This window comes from Hyaena hyaena, unplaced genomic scaffold (genome assembly GCF_003009895.1).
Source record: "Hyaena hyaena isolate Hyena2069 unplaced genomic scaffold, ASM300989v1 scaffold_5, whole genome shotgun sequence".
Taxonomy (NCBI): Eukaryota; Metazoa; Chordata; class Mammalia; order Carnivora; family Hyaenidae; genus Hyaena; species Hyaena hyaena.
Window position 1 is genome coordinate 1,434,530 of NW_024080637.1, and position 19,153 is coordinate 1,453,682.

General features: G+C 41.1%; 1 protein-coding gene across 1 annotated transcript in view; it reads left to right on the forward strand.

Annotated features, from left to right (window-relative positions):
- The first annotated feature begins 8,965 nt into the window (after window positions 1–8,965).
- The window catches only part of LOC120236077 (cytochrome P450 2J2), a 28,964-nt gene continuing 18,776 nt past the window's right edge, over window positions 8,966–19,153 (forward strand). Inside the window, exon 1 of the mRNA XM_039238708.1 lies at window positions 8,966–9,234. Within this exon, the coding sequence (XP_039094639.1) occupies window positions 9,025–9,234 (210 nt within the window). The 5' untranslated portion in view covers window positions 8,966–9,024. The remainder of the gene's footprint in view (window positions 9,235–19,153) is intronic.

A 19,153-nucleotide genomic window follows, 5' to 3' on the forward strand; every position in this document is an offset into this window, starting at 1 on the left:
ATAATAAACTATCACACTTAGAAAATTTAGCATCGAGAAGCACCTGGGTCACTCAGTTGGTTAAGTGTCTGACTTCAGCCCAGGTCATGATCTCACAGCTCATGGGTTCAAACCCCGAGTTGGGCTCTGTGCTGACAGCTCAAGCCTGGAGCCTGCTTGGTATTTTGTTTCTCCCTCTCTCTCTGCCTCCCCGACCCCCCACTCCCTCTAAAATAAGTAAACATTAAAAAAATTTTTTGAAGAGAATTTAGCATTGATACAATGAAAAGTTCTGTCATGTGAATAGATTGTTTTTTTAAAGCAGTTTTAAGTTTACAGAAAACTGAGCAGATACTACAGAGTTCCCACATTCCTCCTTCTCCCCTTCACCCAGTTTCCCCATATTATTCACATCTTAACACCCTGAATTAGTGTGGTACATTTGTTATAACTGAGGAGCCAGTATTGATACATTATCAAGTGAAGTCCAAAGTTTACTCTAGGGTTTACTCTTTGTGTTGTACAGTTCCATGGGCTTTGACAAATGTGTGTCATGTAGCCACCACTACAAATATTGTACAGGATAACTTCACTGCCCTAAAATTCCTCTGTGCTTCACCCGTTCACTCCCCACTTCCATCCCCCCAAACCCCTGGTAACCATTGATCTGTTACTGTCTCCATACATCTTGCCTTTTCAAGAATGTCATGCAGTATGTAGGCTTTTAAGACTGGCGGCTTTCACCAAGAAATATGCACTTCAGTTTCTACCATGTCTTTTTGTGGCTTGATCGCTAAAATCTTTTTATTCCTGAATAATATATCAGCGTATCCATGAATCACAATTTGCTTATCCATTCACCTTTTGAAAGACATTTTAGTTGCTTTCCGTGTTTGGCAATTAGGAGTAAAGCTGCTATAAACATTTATGGACAGGCTTTTGTGTGGACATAAGTTTTAAACTCATTTGGATAAACACCCAGGAGCATGACTTCTGGATCCTATGGGAAGCCTATTTTCAGCTTTGTAAGAAACTGCCAAAGTGGCTGCGCTATGTTGTACAACCACCAGCAATGAATGAGAGTTCCCATTGCTCCACATACTCACCACCATTTGGTATTATAGTTTTTTTGTTTTGTTTTGTTTTGTTTTTTTGCTTTGTAGTAGGTTTGTGGCAGTATCTTACTATTTTGAAATGTGCACTTCCTTAAAGACATGATGTGAAGGATCTGTCCATATGCTGTCTGTATATCTTCTTTGGCGAGGTGCCTCTTCAGATCTTTTGCCCATTTTGTAATTGGGTTGTACTATTGCATTTTATGAATTCTTTGTGTACTTTGGATATATTTTATTGGGTGTTATTTTGTGCAGATATTTTCTCCAAGTCTGTGGCTTGACCTTCCATTCTCTAGAGAACTTCTATCACAGAGCAATGTTTTAGACTTTAATGAAGGGCAGATTAACTTTTTCTCTCATGGATCGCGCTTTTGCTATTGTATCTAAAACAGGTTTGTCCTTGGTGGCCACACGAGGACTAAGTTTCCACATCCACCTGCCAAAGTTTATAGAGAGGCCTTGACTGGCTTCAGATACCATCCAGATAGGCTCAACACCACACTTGTCAAGTTGTGTCCTTGGGGTAGCTTCTGGGATCAAGGAAGGTAAGCTGACTATACACTCCAGGGACAGGGGAAGGGAATCTCCAATTGCCTGGATCCAGCTCTAGGGTCAATTGGCATTCACATCTTCTAACCAACCTAGCCCAATAATCCACAGGGGAAGACTTGATCCCATGTCCCGAAACAATTGCCCTTTGACCTGGCCCTTGATATTTGGGCAAAATTTTAACATATATTCCAGGCAGAGAGACTGGCAAAAGAGCAAAACTAAATGGTAGGATAGAGCATGGTACGAAAATATACATGAACAAGTAGGACTTAAACTGAGCCTTGAAAGATGAATTAGGATATTTAGAAGGAGCAGCCAGCGCACTCCAGGGAGGAGAAAAGAGAGGAGTATGTCCAAAGGTGAAAATAAACACAGTTTACAGAGCAAAGTGTGAAGTCTGGCTTGCTTAGAGCCAGAGTTCACTTCTGAAGATAATTGGACACTCAATCTGATGTGTTAGGCTGGGGAGGAAGGAGGCTGGCAAGGGGTTTGGGAGATTTTTGGAGGCTGAGGAGGAGTGTTTACAGGTGGCACAGGAAAAAGGAATTCCTTCCTGATACAGTTCAGGAAAACAGCACTAATTCTGATCTCAAACAAGCTGCATTTGATTTTTTTGCTTTGCCGCTCACTGGCATTTTGAACTCAACCAAATGATGTCACATTTACAAACTTCACTTTCCAAATCTGAAAAGTTAGGATGTGGTACCCACATTGCAAGCCTGTTAGAAGGATTTAATGAAATAATAATGTAAAATGTCCTACGAATCCTTCCCTATAGGAAACCAGAGGATTAATATTCTCGTCTCAGGTATAAGAAAAGATTTCATTCTTAGTTTCTCCCACTGAAGAGTTAAATGTCAAAGGTATAGCGTGTTCCTTCACGCCAGTTGTAAGATTGGAGTTGTCATGTTTCTTTTGTGAAGGTGTTTGATATTCTCAGGACTTAGCTCATACCCTTCCAGTGAGGACTGAAGGACCCCAGCTGAACAACCAGAGTCTGAAGGGATTAGGTGAAAAGTGACAAGGAGGCAGACACTGAAGATGATAAAGTCAGTAAGCTGAGCAAAAGTAAGAACAAAATGAGATCTACAAAATAGCTAGCTAAATCTTTTCTGGGATACTGGTTCCCGAATAAGGCCAGCAAGAGTCCGGCTTGGTTCAAAAAGCAGTAGACAATCCAGAGTTTTACAAACCAGGGTAAAACTTACCCCTGGATGAAATATAATGCCTGGAAAGTGGCAGAGGACAGATTGCTGGCGGTATTTTATTTCCTGTACTGTGTGCTAGGTATTCAGGATGTGTTAACTTTCTGCAAATTCTTTGAGCTGTGCACCTATTATTTGTGCACTTCTCTGTACATATGGTATACTTCAACAAGCAATTTAAAAGCTTTCCACACCATAATCCCAGGGCAAAAAGGTCTAGACACCATACATTTACATAAATAAGAGAGGTCTTTTAAATATGCCTTACTGTAGAAAAATGATCAGTTTTTCCGGAATTAAAAAACTGAACTTCAATCCATTAAAACCTTATGTGTAAATTAAAGGGTATCACGTATCATTGGATGGCTTTATCTTTCACTAAATGATATCTACCCATTACCTGCAAAGAACAGAAAGGAAGAACAATTTTTTAAACGGTATATAGTATAGATATATCTCTATATCTAACTCTGTGTTTTCCCTGAAGGACCCACAAAATCACTGAATCTCAGGATTAGAGTCTTAAAGCCCTTCTAATCCAGTATTCCTCCTAACAGTTACATTTCCTCTCAAGCTATCCTATTCTTATTTCTCTTTGAATGATGCTGGTGATAAACAACTGGTTTGCACCCTGTTTCACAGTTGCCATAATCTACTTTCTTGTAAGTGATATTGAAAGACATGAGTACATGTCTTTTTTTTTTTAATAGTTTATTGTCGTGTTGGTTTCCATACAACACCCAGTGCTCATCCCCACAAGTGCCCCCCTCCATGCCTATCACCCACCTTCCCCTCTCCTCCATACCCATCAGTGCTCAGTTTGTTCTCAACATTCAAGAGTCTCTCATGGTTTACCTCCCTCCCTCTCCCTCTGTTTCCCCCCTTCTTCTCCCCCATGGTCATACGTTAAGTTCCTCCTAATCCTCCTATACGTGCAAACATATGGTAGCTGTTCTTCTCTGCCTGACTTATTTCGCTCAGCATAACACTCTCAAGATCCATCCATGTTGCTACACATGGCCAGATTTCATTCTTTCTCATTGCCATGTAGTATTCCATGGTATAGATAAACCATATCTTTTTGATCCATTCATCGGCTGATGGACACTTAGGCTCTTGTTTTGGCTATTGTTGAGAGTGCTGCTGCGAACATTGGGGTCCATGTGCCCCTATGCATCAGCACTCCTGTATCCCTTGGGTAAATTCCTAGCAGTGCTATTGCTGGGTCATAGGGAAGTTCTATTGTTCATTTTTTGAGGAACCTCCACACTGTTTTCCAGAGGGGCTGTACCAGTTTACATTCCCACCAACAGTGTAGGAGGGTGCCCATTTCTCCACATCCTCGCCAGCATCTAGAGTCCTCTGATTTGCTCCTTTTAGCCACTCTGACTGGCGTGAGGTGGTATCTCAGGGTGGTTTTGATTTGTATTTCCCTGATGAAGAGGGATGCTGAGCATCGTTTCATGTGTCTGTTGGCCATCTGGATGTCCTCTTTGGAGAAGTGTCTGTTCATATCTTCGGCCCATTTCTTCACTGGATTGTTTGTTTTTTGGATGTGGAGTTTGGTGAGTTCCTTATAGATTTTGGATACTAGCCCTTTATCTGATATGTCCTTTGCAACTATCTTTTCCCATTCCGTTGGTTGCCTATTAGTTTTATGGATTGTTTCTTTTGCCATGCAGAAGCTTTTAATCTTGATGAGGTCCCAATAGTTCATTTTGGTCTTGATTCCCTTGCCTTTGGGATGTGTCAAGTAAGAAATTGCTGTAGTTGAGGTCAAGGAGGTTGTTTCCTGCTTTCTCCTCTAGGGTGTTGATGGTTTCCTGTCTCACGTTCAGGTCCTTTATCCATTTTGAGTTTATTTTTGTGTATGGTGTGAGAAAATGATCTAGTTTCATTCTTCTGCATGTTGCTGTCCAGTTCTCCCAGCACCATCTGTTAAAGAGGGAGTACGTGTCTTTGAATAAAAAGACTAGGGCTCTTATTTTGACTCTGTCACTTATTCTGCCTTTGTGAGCTTTGGCAAAATCACTGCTCTGAACTTATTGGGCCATTTGTAAAATGGGAATAACGATTTCACTTTAAAGAGAGGGTTGTGAAAATTAAGTAAGATTCAGCTACAAGTTCTGAAAGATATAATACCCAAAACTGTGAAATCTCATCTATACTGGTAAGTCTCTTCAGAACACATTTCACTGACGTTCTTAACTACAATGATCTGAACACCAGCTCTGTGAAAGGGTATTGAGTGTATTTCTAAGTTTCAAGAGTCTATGCTTACTTAAGTATGAAGATTTTCCCCTGCTCTCTTCTAGAAGGTTTATAGTTTCAGGTCTTATGTTCAATTCTTTAATCAAGTTTGGGTTAACTTTTGTATATGGTGTAAGTTAAGGGTCTAATTTCATTCTTTTGCAGGTAGATCTTGTTTTCCCAAAGGACTATCCTTTCCCCCATTGTGTACAGTTGGCACCCTTATTGAAGTTCATTTGACCATATGTATGCGGGTTTGTTTCTGGGCTATGATGTTTCATTGGTTAGCATGTCTGTTTTTATGCCACTACTGTACTTTATTAGTTGCTATAGCTTTATTAGATATTTTGAAATCAAGAAATGTGAGCCCACTACCTTTGCTCTTCTTTCTCAAGATTGTTTTGGCTATTTGGGGCCCTTTGTGGTTCCATGTGAATTGTACTATTATATTTTTATTTCTGTAAAAAAAAATGCCATTGGGATTTTGACAGGAATTGCATTGAATCACTTTGGGTGGAATGGACATTTTAAAATATCAAGTCTTCCCATCCATGAACATGGGATGTCTTCCCATTTATTTGTGCCCTTTTTTCCACAGTGTCTTATAGTCTAGGATGCAAGCCTTTTGCTTCCTTGCTTAATTCCTTTTTTTTTGCTTGTTTATTTTTAAGAGAGCACAAGTGGTAGAAGGGCAAAGAGAGGGGGACAGAGGATCCAAAGCAGGCTCTGTGCTGACAGCAGTGAGCCTATGTGGGGCTTGAACTCATGAGCTGTGAGATCATGACCTGAGCTGAAGTTGGATGCTTAACTGACTAAGCTACTCAGGTGCCTTGCTTCTTTGCTTTATTCCCAGTGTTTTATTCTTTTTTAAAAATGTTTATTTATTTTGGAGAGAGAGATAGTGGGGGAACGGTGGAGAGAGAGGATGAAAGAGAATCCAAAGGAGGCTCTGTGCCACCAGTGCAGAGCCCAATGGGGGCTGAACTCACAAACCATGAGATCATGACCTAAGCTGAAGTCTGAAACTTAACTGACTGAGCCACCCATGTGCCCCTATTTTATTCATTTTAAAGCTAAACTAATATTATCTCTTTCATGATGGCATAATCTTATATATAGAAAACTGTAAATATTTCACACACAAAAAATGTTAGAATTAACAAATGAATTCAGCAGAGGTACAGGATACAAAATCAATCAGTTGCATTTGAGGGCACCTGGGTGGCTCAGTCAATTAAGCATTGCACTTCAGCCCAGGTGATGATCTCACAGTTCATGAGTTCAAGGCCTGCATGGGACTCTAAACTGTCAGCACAGAGCCTGCTTTGGGTCCTCTGTCACCTCCCCCCTCCCCCTGTACCTCCCCTGCTTACACACACACTTTCTCTCTCAAAAATAATAAATTTTAAAAAATATATAAAAAATCAGTTGCATTTCTATACTCTGACAACAATCTAAAAGAGGTCATTTTTTAAATCCACTCTGCCAGACTTTGTTTTTAATCAGTATATTTACACCATTGACATTTAATGTGGTTATTGATACAGTTGGATTAATATATACCTAATTCATTACTGTTTTTCACTCATTGCACTGATTTTTGTTCCATTTTTGGCTTCAATTCTCTCTGCCTTTTCTGGTACTAATTGAGCATTTTATATAATTCCATTTTCTCTTCTGTCTCAAGCGTATCAATTACATTTCTTCTTCTTTTTTTAAATTAAGTGGTTGCCCTAGAATTTACAAGACACATGTCCAAATGACCCAAATCCACTTTCAAATAACACTGTACTGCAAGTGAGGTGGTGCAAGTACCTCATAATAGTTTTCCTACTTCCTTTCTTTACACTATTTCATCATTCATATCACTTATTTATAAGCTATAATCATTGAATACATCATTGTTTTCTTTCTTTTGATCAAACTGTTATTAGATCAATTAAGAATGAGAAAAACAAAAGATTTATATTATTACCTTCATTAATTTATTCTCTAACACACTTCCTTTCTTTATGTAGACCGAGTTCCTGACCTATGCCTTTTTACTTCTTTTGGAAGAACTTGTTTTAACATTTCTTGTAAGGCAGCTCCACTGGCAGAAAACTCCCTCAATTTTCTGTTTGAAAAAAATCACTACTTCTCCTTTATTTTAAGAAAAGCTTACTAATTTAGTATTTACTTTTATAAAAGATTATCAGCAAATATTAAAATGTTATATTTGCAATTTTAATACTATGATATAAACACAAGACACAAACTATCCAGTGTTAAACACTATCTCCCTTACCTGACTCTTTTTAAAGAGTCTTTATAGAAAGGAACTTTTGAAGTTTTGTCAATACTTTTATTATGTACTATTATCTCTCACCAAATCTTCATGAAATCTAAAAAGTTGGTATTTTTTTTCTTCTTGAATATTCTAAGACATGCCATTTTAGATTAGCCTTCAGATTTCCAGGGCATCAAAGATATACTAATACAGGAAAAATGAGCATGTTTTGGCACATTTACATTTGTTTTCAGTATGACAGAAATGCCTTCAACATTCCGATAATGCAGAAGAAACATCCTAAGCAAATATAAAAGATTTGATGGGCCAAGTTACTTCCTAGCAAAATAATACATCACTTCAATCAATTTTTAAACTCTTAAAAACATTTGAAAAACATTTGTGTTTTCTAATTATTAATGTACTTATGTGGTGGAAGAAGATAAGACAAGTAATAGACATCTTTGTTTTCAAGTAAGTGGTCTTAAGTTTTCTTCCTATAGAAGTTTAAATCAGCTCATGGTAAACATACCTACATCATCAATTTTTGTGGCATTCAAATAAAGTCCAACACTTTGTTCGTACAAAGTCTATGAGAACAGGTCTTGATCTTGGAGAGATAGAAGAGAGATTATCCTGTCCTATCCCATGCACACTGTGTGTCTGAATGTTAAGTACATGAGGGTTGTGCTATAGTACCCCAGAACTATGCTACACGGTTTGAGGAAGGGGAGATACAGGTAGGTAGCACAAGATGGCATGGGAGGTCGGAACCTGTGGCCTTAACACCATCTTGGGGCTTCAGAAGGGAACTCTCACAAGGCATACCCAAAAGGAGACTCAAACACCTTCTTCCAATGTTAATTGAGCCCCTGTTGACGACAAGGCTCAGTGCTGGGGGCTTTGATGGAACGCTCTGTAGTCTCTAAAGGGTTACAAACAAAGGATCTTGTTCCGAGGTGTTGCAGAGGAGGGGACCTATTTATTCACCACGTATATGCCACTTAACCTCTCCGTGTCAGTTTCCTCAACAGCAAGATGGAAGTAAGAAGAACATCTCTCTCGTGATTTTGTCAGAATGAAGCCGTTCATGCACAGACCCGAGTGTGCTGCCTGGCACTTAGTGAGACGCCCAAGAAATGCCAAGTGCTGCTGTTATCGTGACTGTTCACCAGGCAAGGTTCCAACCTTTGGATGAGACAGGGCGACTGAAAAACACAGCCTGAATGCCTGTCGCGCTTTTGGGGAGATGCACCGTCAACCCAAGATCCCCAGGTGGTCTCAGGGAGAGACGGGCTTTCTAAATAGCAGAGAACAAGGCTCCTGGCCTGGCCTGTTCCAAGAGCGGTGCGGGTCCTCCCACGAACTCGGTGCCAGGCTTTCCGGAGGGCAGCACCGCCGGCCTGGGGCCGGGGTCCAGGGAAAGGGGGAGGGGAAAAAGGAAGTTCACTGGGCGCGGCAGCAGGCGGGCGGGGCCAAGAGCCGGGACTGTGTGGGCGGGCAGGGTGCACTGGGGAGCCTTGCGCGCGGCAGGGGCGGGGCGAAGCGGGGTGGGGGCGGGCCCGCGGGCCCGCAGGCTGGTGAGCTCAGCCGAGGGGACAGGCGGGGACGTCGCTTGCTGGCAGCTCAGCCGAGCGAGAGGACTCTGCGAGCCATGCTCGCGGCTGTGGGCTCCCTGGTGGCCACCGTCTGGGCAATGCTCCATCTCCGCACGGTCCTGCTGGGTGCCGTCGCCTTTCTGTTCTTTGCCGATTTCCTCAAAAGACGGCGTCCCAAGAACTGCCCGCCGGGCCCCCTACCCCTGCCCTTCGTGGGCAACTTCTTCCATCTGGACTTTGAGCAGTCGCACCTGCAGCTTCAGCGGGTAGGAGCGGGTGAAGGTGCAGGGCTGTGCCCTGACCCTGACCTGCAGGACAGGGGGCATCCCGGGATCAAGGGCGGGAGGCTGGGTGGCTATGCAGCTAGTGCAGGTATCCTGGTAAACCCTGCTTTGAGCCCAGGTTTCCCAATGGTCAACTGGCATGATTACACCTGCCATTGCTAGAAGTATAGTAATTTTCACCGTTTACTGCTGAGGTGTGCCAGACATGCTACATTTTTAAATTGTGTATCTTGTGAAATGTTATGGGAACATCTTATTTATGATATGATCACTTTGTCCTCTTTAATATCTTTATCCTTGGGGTGAAAAAACACAGCATACTTACCTTCTTTGAGACTGTATTTCCGGAGTGTAAAATGATAATAGCACTACCTAAATCCTCACCACTTTTCAATAACTGAGCCCCTCACTTTCAATCTCTTCTGCCTGTGATCTGCTCTCACTCACATAATCTTTTTTAAATGCAATCCCTCTGCTTAAATTTTCTTAGTGCTTCCCACTGCTTTCCAGAGTTAGGAAGTATTAGGAACGGCTTGGAACTCTTCTTGGAAAGTCTCTTTCCACCTTTTAATAACCACATCCCACCAGGGCTCCCTAACTCTGGCCCCTCTGATTTCCTTAAAATTCCCTCCAACATCCAAACTTCTCTCAGGAACCCTCAGCTGGTTTTCTACTACTCAGCACAGGCACCAAGCTGAATGACAACACTGTGATAGGTGATTGTAAAGATTAAATAAAATAATCAATCAGACATAGATTTTAGTAGGTGCACATTTAGTTGTCCCCTAGACATTTCCTAGACATGCCTAGAGCGCTTTAAACACATCTCTGTATACTCAAGTACAGAGAGAGAAGGTTTTATCACTTTCTTGGAGAAACACCCAATTGGTAACACTAAGTGACAGAATTAGTCACAGAATTTTAAAGCGAGGCTCCTAAACCTATACCCTTGTGTAAGAAATGTGTTGTTTACTTTCCAAGTATTTGGAAATTTTCCTGTTTTCTTCCTGTTAATGATTTCCAGTTTGATGCCATTGTGGTGAAAGGACATACTTTGTATAATTTAGGTCTTTTAAATTTTTAAAGTTGGTTTAGTGACCCAAGATACAGTCCCATGCATGCTTGGAAAAAAAAAAGTATTCTACAATTTTGGGGGATGAGTGTTCTATATCAATTAGATATCACTGGATCATCCTATTTTTTTCTTCTATACCCTTCTATACCCTGACCTCTTATCCACAAGTTCTATAAATCACTAGGAGAGGCATATTGAAGTCTTCAACTCTAACTGAAGGTTTGTCTATTTCCCAATTCCATTCTGGTAGTTTTTCCTTTATGTATTTGCCATTTCTGTTATTTGGTGCATACATATTAAAAGTATTATATCATCTTGGTGAATCAATTCTTTTATTATGTAATGTCCCCCTTATACCTGGTGAGTTTTATTGCCTGAACTTTAGCTGATATGATGTGACCACACCAGCTCTCTTTTGATGATTATTTGCATGGTATATGCTTCTTCATACTTTCACTTTTAACCTATTTGTATAATTATATTTTAAATGAGTTTCCTGCAGACAGCATAGAGGTGGGTCAATTTTTTTCTTCAATCTGCAAATCTCTCTCTTTTAGTTGGTGGATTTAGATAATTTTATTATTTATTTTCTGTATTTCCCCCCTCTGTTTTTTATTCCCCTATTTCTTCTTTTCTGTCTTCCTGTGGGTCACTTGAACATTTTTTTATGAATTCCATTTTAATTTATTTATAGCTTTTCAGTATATTTCTTTGCATTGTGTTTAGGTGGCTGCCTAACGATTATAATAGGCATACATAGATTATTGCCATCTACTAGTACAAACATTTTACCACTTCAAGTTCAATAAAGATAGATACTTTACAACTGTTATGTCCTTATATCCCCACTTAAGACTACAGTTGTCTTAAATATTATCTCTCTGTATATTGAGAACCACATCAGGCAATATCATAAACTTGCTTTTAACTGTTAAGCACATTTTATTTAATTCAAGAAGAGAAGAGTCTATTATATTTGCCCATTTATTTACCCTTATGTTGCTGTTTCTTTATTCCTAATTTTCCAGATTTTCTACCAATATCATTTCTTTTCTACGTGAGAAACTTTCTTTAGTCCTTCTTTTAGTCTGCTGGCAAAAACTTCTCTTAACTTTCCCTTACCTAAAAATATCTTCATTTCACCTTCATTTCTGAAGTATATTTTCACTTAATACAAACTCCTAGGTTGACAGTTTCTTTCATTCAATATTTTAAAATGTTGTACCACTTCTTTCTGGCCTCTGGTTTCTAATGAGAAACCACATTCAAATTGCTATTGCCCATAAGTAATGAGTTGTTTCTCTCTGTTACTGTCGTGAAGTTTTTTTCTTTTCAGTTTTCAGAGATTTGATTATGGTCTTGGTGTTGATTTTTTGGGGCTTATTGGGTTCTTGGATCTGTAGGTTGATCTCTTACCAAATTTGGGAAGTTTTCAGCCATTATTTCTTCAAATATTTTTTCAATTGCACGTTCTTTGTCCTTTCTTTCTGGGACGCTTGGACACTGCTGGTGCAAATGTTAGATCTTTTGTTATAGGTCCCTGTGGCTCAGTTTTTGTTCTTTTCAATCTATTTTCTCTGTGTTGTTCAGACGGGATACAATCTATTGATTTTTTTTTCAGTTTCACTGGTTCCTTTGTCATTACCCTTCTGCCACTGACTTGCTCTGTTGAGTTTTTATTTAGGTAGTTGCATTTTTAAGTTTTAATTTTTCCCTTTGGTTCTTATACATATCTTTTATTTCTTTGGTAAGATTTTCTATTTACAATTTTTGAGAGTATTTCTAATTGTTTATAAAACATATAGTTGCCTTAAAAGCTTAATCCTATAAAGTTAAAAAGCTTCTCTCCTGGGGTGCCTGGGTGGCTCAGTCCGTTAAGCATCCCACTCTTGATTTTGGCTCAGGTCATCATCTCACAGTTTGTGAGTTCAAGCCCCATATGGAGCTCTGCACTGACAGAGCATAGCCTGCTTGGGATTCTCTCTCCCCTCCTCTCCCTCTACCTCTCCGCCACTCATGCTGTCTCTGTCTGTCTCAAAATAAATAAATACATAAACTTAAAAAGAAAAAAAGCTTCTGTCCTATTGGGATAGCCTTTTTCTGGAACTTTGGCTAGAGAGAGCAAGCTTTCCTTGGAGTTATTTTTGTCTGTGCCCATTAGTATCATGATTGAAGGAGGAGTAAAATGGAATGCTTTTACTCAGTCTTGCCTGAAATCAGAGATTTTAACTGTGCCTTTGGTTTACCACTAAGATAGATGTGACCAGAAAGGGTAAATGATTTGCTTGTCATAAAACTAGCTAGTGATGAAACGGAGGCTAGGATCTTATCCATGGCCCAATGTGTTTTTCATCAGAACTATTAAATTTTACTGCATACAGGTTTGCATTTTTTATATATTTGGTTGTGAAACAAATGGAGTCAAATGGTAGATTTATCACTAAATTTACACTCTAGCAATTTGGAGACATTAAATACCAACTATTTGCTAGGTCTTGTGGCAGGATTTAGATGTTCATTTCCATTTAATCTTCACACAAGACACCCAAGTTAGGCATTATCTGGTAGCGTTTCTACTTTGTCACTGAGGAAACTGGCTGCAAATAATAAAGTTATTTGCTTGAGTTTTTCCACATAGATAACGCCAAAACAAGGACTTGAATCCAGAACTATTTGACTATTAGACCTATTCTGATGCATATTCTAAGCATATTCTTATGCTTCTTGACTTTTCATGACAGTGAAAGGATAACTGATTTGTCCGTGATTCATTTATGGGACACACACTTATGAATGCTTATCATATGACAGCCGCAACACAAAATAGTGTATGATGAAAGGTGTGGGGTAGACTCTTGGTAATCAAATGAGCGGTCAAGAGATGGGATCCCTGGGAACGGGCAACCTTAGAGGTAACCTCTTGGAGTATGTTGAAATAAACTGGGCTGAGCTTTAAATGAATGTTAGGCAAATGGCCAAGCGGAGTTAAGGGGATGGGAAATTTTAAATGGGAGAAAGTGGAATGAGCTAAAACACAGCAGCAGCGCAGTGAAGAAACTCGCCTATTTAAATGGCATGATGGGAACTTCTCTTGTATTCCCCCCCCCCATATTTTAAACTTTCTCTATCATAGCTATGTGACCAATTAGAGGACTATTTACCTAAATAGGAGAAAACCTTATTGGACTAAAGTCAAGAGAATGGTAGATAAGGTGGATAAATGTATTAGTTAGGATTCACACTGAGCTGCTTATAACAGAGTCCCCAAAATACAGTGGTATTAAAAAAAGATTGAAATTTGCCTCTCTCCCGCAAATGAGTTCAGATGTAGGCAGGAAGCCCAGGATAGGGAGGCCGCTTTACTTACCTCAAGATCATCCCCAAACTTCAGTTCCTTCCTTGTTGTGCTCTGGTCCTGCAACACCACTGTAAGTTCTGGTCCACGGGAAGGGGCATGGGGAAGGTAGTGAGCAAGCAGTTTTCATTTAAGGATGAGACCCAGATAATGCACACGTCACCACTACTCATGCCCCACTGGCTACACCTGGAGAGGCTGGGGAGTGTGGTTTTTGATTGGGAAATCATGTGGCTCGTTAACACTTAGGGAACACTGTCACTCAGAAAAAGAGCGAACATCTTCATCCTTTCTTTTAAGAATTTTTTTTAAATTTTGAGACAGAGAGAGAGTATATGCATGAGTGAGAAAGTGGTAGAGAGACAAAAAGAGAGAGCATCCCAAGCAGGTGCCACACTATCAGTGCAGAGCCTAATGTAGGGCTGAAACTCACGAACTGTGAAATCATGACCTGAGCCAAAATCAAGAGTTGGACACTTAAAGACTGAGCCACCCAGACGCCCCTAGCTAGAGGCCAAACTTTATGCTCACAAGCTGTGTGCTAAATCTCTGGGTCTCCTTTTCTGAACACTGAAAATGCTTTCTAGGATTGTTATAAGAACCAAATAACTTCATGAATATAAATTTGTTGCCAGGATGCCTAGCACACAGTTGATGCTAATTTCTAATTCTACCGCTATTCACCTTTCTTTCAAAGTTTAAAGGAAAAAATTCAAGGAGACCCAGTGTCGTTGGACCCCAGGCCCCCGTTTTCTGGCCTAGCGGCTGGAGGGCCCCATTTTCCCCCTCTCTGGCCTCTTCTTCATTCCTTTGTCAATATCTTACCAGAATCCCTTTGCTAAAATATACTCCCAAACAGATCAATAACAACAAATAATTGTATTATTAATATTAGGATTATGGCCACTGATCACAATAATCCTAAGGATGAGAACCTGTAGTAACCCTTTATACATTTGGAAACTGAGCCACAGAGAAGTTAAATAAGTTGCTGCTAAATCACACTTACTGTGATTTGTGGATTCAAACAGATTTGTATGACTTCACAATCCAAGCTCTTAAGCACTCATTTACGTTACGTCTCCTATTCAGACACCTTCCGACTTCTACTTACACACAAAACAAGATCCAAACCATTTCACCTGGCATGAAGACTGTCCTCAGTCTATCTCAGGTGACCTTGCCCAGCCTTGTTTCCTATCTCCTTACTCATATGAGCAGATACTTCCCCAGGAAACTTCTCCTGGTCCCTGGCCCCCTTATGTGCTTCGTAACTTTCCCCCATCAAATGATTTCTTGTACAGAATAGTAAAAATAAGAAGTGATTATTTTTCCATGTGTTCCATTAGTCTGGGAGCTGCTTTAAGTCATGGACTCGTTGTATCCCCAGCACTCGGCCTTGACCTACCACAGGGTCAGTGCCCTTTAATGAACCCTGCGGTGCAGTCAAACCACGTAGCTTACTTGTTCCTGAACACCCGCAGTTTCCTACTTTTGTGTTTGTGTGTCCTGTTCCCACGATACATGTGCTGTTGCCGGCATCCTGACTTTTGTTTAAGATCTGGTTCAAATACCGTCTCCTCTTAGAGGTTTTCTTATATATCTGGGGTGGAAATTCATTTCTTCTTTCAATAGCTCATGTCCCTTTCTACCAGCATTATAGCATATATCACCTCGGCTGTGCCTTCGTGTTTTCTGCGGTCAGCTTTGCCCAGGAGACTTTGATGCTTTAGGAAAACACCATATCATACTGACATTTGTACTGCCCAGTGTACTATAACATAGCAGTGGCCGGAGGTGCCTGGCAACTCTTAAGCATTTTATGCAAACCTATAGAACCTAACTTGAATTTGCTTTCCACAGACTGTTCTCAGAAGCCTAGCATAGCCCCCAAGAACTACCTGTGATGCCAGTATTCTTAGCGGGGATCCATGGGCCGCAAGGGACTGGTGAACCCCTGAAATGACATACATGACTAGACTCGTGTGTACAGGAGTTTACTGGAGGGCAGATCCGTGCCACACACTAGAGTTTCAAAGGACTCTGTGATTTAAAAAAGAGTAGGAACCATTTTTAATGATGCTTTATTCCTAATTTCATTAGGTCTGTCTTATTTTTCTTTTTCCCCGTCCATTGTCTTCCTAACCCCCTTCCCCCCCCCTTTCTCTCCCCCTCAACCCCACCGTCTCCCCTCCTCCTCCTTTTCTTCTTCTTCTTTGCTTTATTGGATAGAAATACTTTTGGGGGCACCTGGGTGGCTCAGTCGGTTGAGCATCCAACTTCAGCTCAGGTCATGATCTCATAGTTCGCAAGTTCGAGCCTCGCATTGGGCTCTGTGCTGTCAGCTGGAGCCTAGAGCCTGCTTCGGATTCTGTGTCTCCCTCTCTCTCTGCCCCTCCCCTGCTTGCGTTCTGTCTCTCTCTCTCTCAAAATAAATACGCATTGAAAAAATACTTTGGAACATAAAAGCAATACAAACACATTAAGAAAACTTTTTAACATTATTTTTTGAAAAAGCATGTGTGAGCAAGAGTGGGGGGTGCAGAGAAAGAGGGAGAGAAAGAATTGAAAGAATTTTAAGGAGGCTCCATGCCTAGAGTAGAACCTGATTAGGGCACTGAACTGAAATCAAGAATCAGACACTTAACTGACTGAGCCACCCAGATGCCCCAAGAAAACTTTCAAAAAATACAATTTAGTGAGAGAGAGAGAATCCTGCCCTGACTTGTGACAACCCAGCCCTCCCCTGCCATGTACACACACTGAGCAATTCCTCTATAGGATTTGGTATGTGTCTCTCCAGACTCCTGCGTAATAAAATAAAAATATTCCCATTTGTAACTTGTTACTAGAGCTTCTACATATCAGTAAGTAAAAAGTTGAACTTTACAATTGAAAAATGCTTAGAAGACAAAAACAGGCAATTTTAAAAATACAAAACTATTGGGGTGGTTGGGTGGCTCAGTCAGTTAAGCGTCTGACTTCAGCTCAGGTCATGATCTTACGGTTAGTGAGTTCGAGTGTCGCTTCGGGCTCTGTGCTGACAGCTCAGAGCCTGGAGCCTGCTTTGGATTCTGTGCGTCCCTCTCTCTGCCCCTTCCCCATCTCAAAAATAGGTAATCAAACATTTTTTTAAAAATGAAAAAAATAGAGTACTATACATATTGGGGGAAAGATGTTAAATCTTAGTAGTACATAGAAACAGCGTGGATTTTAGGGGGGTTATTTGATACATGAGCACACACAGCTCAGTGCTGGTCAGAGTTTGGGGGAGCGCACCCTGTCACCTGCTGCCCATGGAGTGAGAATTACTAGCCTTTACCTCTCTTTGTGTCTTTGTTATGTTGGTTTTTGAGTTAAAGAACTGAGATGAAGTAGAATCTTTCCCAGTTGTCTATCTCTTGATAATCGTAGTTCAAGCACTTGTCACACCAACCACCCCCCCTTTTAATTTTTTGTTATCCTAAACATTTATTTTGCTCCACCTTATTTTGTAAGCACTTAATCCCACGTGTGGAGTTTTAATCCTTTGTATTAAATTTCCTATCTCTTATTACTTTCGTTAGCCTTTTATAGCTACCGCATTAATGCTTTGCTTATTTTTCTATTTTCCTTTCGGATGTTAAGCCTCTTTTAGCCTCCTGAATCATCTTATTTTTAACCTCTTTTGTTCTCTTACTCATTTTAGTGATGGCTTGGTTATTGTTGTGCATTGGACAGTATGGTCTGCCTTACAAAGTCTCTTCAGATGCCCGGTGCGCCATATGCTTAAATCCATGTAAAGAGATCAGCGTAATGCCCAGCACAGTGCTCGTAAGGACTGTTAGACATCACCATAGTCAGTGCCAAGGCTCCGGGAGGTCACTTGACCTATGTTTACACAGCTGAGTCTGCCATGAAAGTTTCCGATCCAGTTCTTTTGAACTATGAATATACGTGGGCAGAGAGCTGGTAGAGCAGAAACTCTCAAGTTCAGTTCAGTAAATACTAATGCAGTGCTCTGTCCCTTCCAAGTACAAGCTGAGATTCTAGATTGTATGTGCACATTGTCAGGAGTCATTTAGCATAATCTGAGACTTTCAGCCATCCCCAAAACATCTTCTCTGAATATTATAAATCACTCCAGAAATCTTTTTCACGAAGACTAAGAAGTTCATCGAGGCAGTCAGCAAGATGAAACAAAAACGATTTTGATTGATTTTTAGAGACCCATTCCTGCTACGTCTTAGACACAAAGACATGTGCTTTAGAGGCAGATGAGTTTGAGAAGGAATCTTGGCTCTACCCTTTCCAGCAAGATAGGACACACTGTGCTCGAGAGGAACAAAGATTGATGGAAGACTCTGGGCTGAAAGAACAGGGGAAGGATTGAGTTCGGGCTTGGTTTTTAATGTGGGGGCAGGGTGGCGGATGAGGCTGGTGTAGTCCATTGTATTTGCTCTGAGCCGGGCGGTGGGGTCTTAGGCACTAAGGGTGACAAGGGGGAGCACGAGGGCATGGAGACTGAGGAGGAGGGGCTGCAGATGCCTGGAGGAAATGGGGCCCTTCTGTTTGGTGCCACTGCTTGCAACTAGCCACAGCCCCGGTGGACAAGAGGCAAGGGTAGGGTCTACTCAGAGTCATGTCTTGAACGAACAAGTCAGGAACTACGTTAATTAGTAGCCTTTCACTCTCATCCAACCCCCTTGCACATACATGCACAGTCTACACATTCATAACACACCATGCAGTCTTCCATTGTCTCCCTCCCTCCTTCCCCCTTTCTCTCCCTCCCACTGAACTCTAAGGGCCTGGTGGCTTCTCAGGTTCCAGTCTTTGTCCTCAAATCTTACATGATGCCTGGCAAATTCCCTCCACCATTCAATAGCTTTGTCACCTTGGTGACATTACTTTGGCTATGACTCCTTTTCCTTTTCTCAAAGACAAGGAAAACCATTAAATGCCACAGGGTGGCTGTGAGATTGAAGGAGATAAACAGCGAAAGGGGCTTAAAATGGCACCCCCGCATCCATGCGCCTTCCTCCAGCACATCACCCGTGTGCTCCCGTCCTCTCTGTTGCCATGAGCATGCATCTCCAGCGCTTTGCACACAGAGCCCATTTGTTCCTCAGGGACTCAAGCGGCTGTGTGCCAGGTACCAGAAAACAAACTGCCTTTCATGTCTTGCTCTCATTCTTCTTCACAGAACACTTCAAGGGAGGAATACTTTTCCCTTTTAGAGCTGAGGTTAAAAAAAAAAAAAAAAAGTGAAGCAACTTTCCCAAGAGCCACAGCTAGAAAACCCTAGAGCTAAGATGCCCAGATAGCTCTAGAACTGGAGGGCTTTCCCACACAGCTGGCCCGGGCCCTGTCATGAATTTTCACTCCTCTAGTGTGTGTTGAGGAAGGGGGCATTCTCCCGGAGTTAAACTCTTAGGAAGCCCATACTTGCAACCCAGACTTACACGGAGCTTATCAGCCTTTTTCTGTGA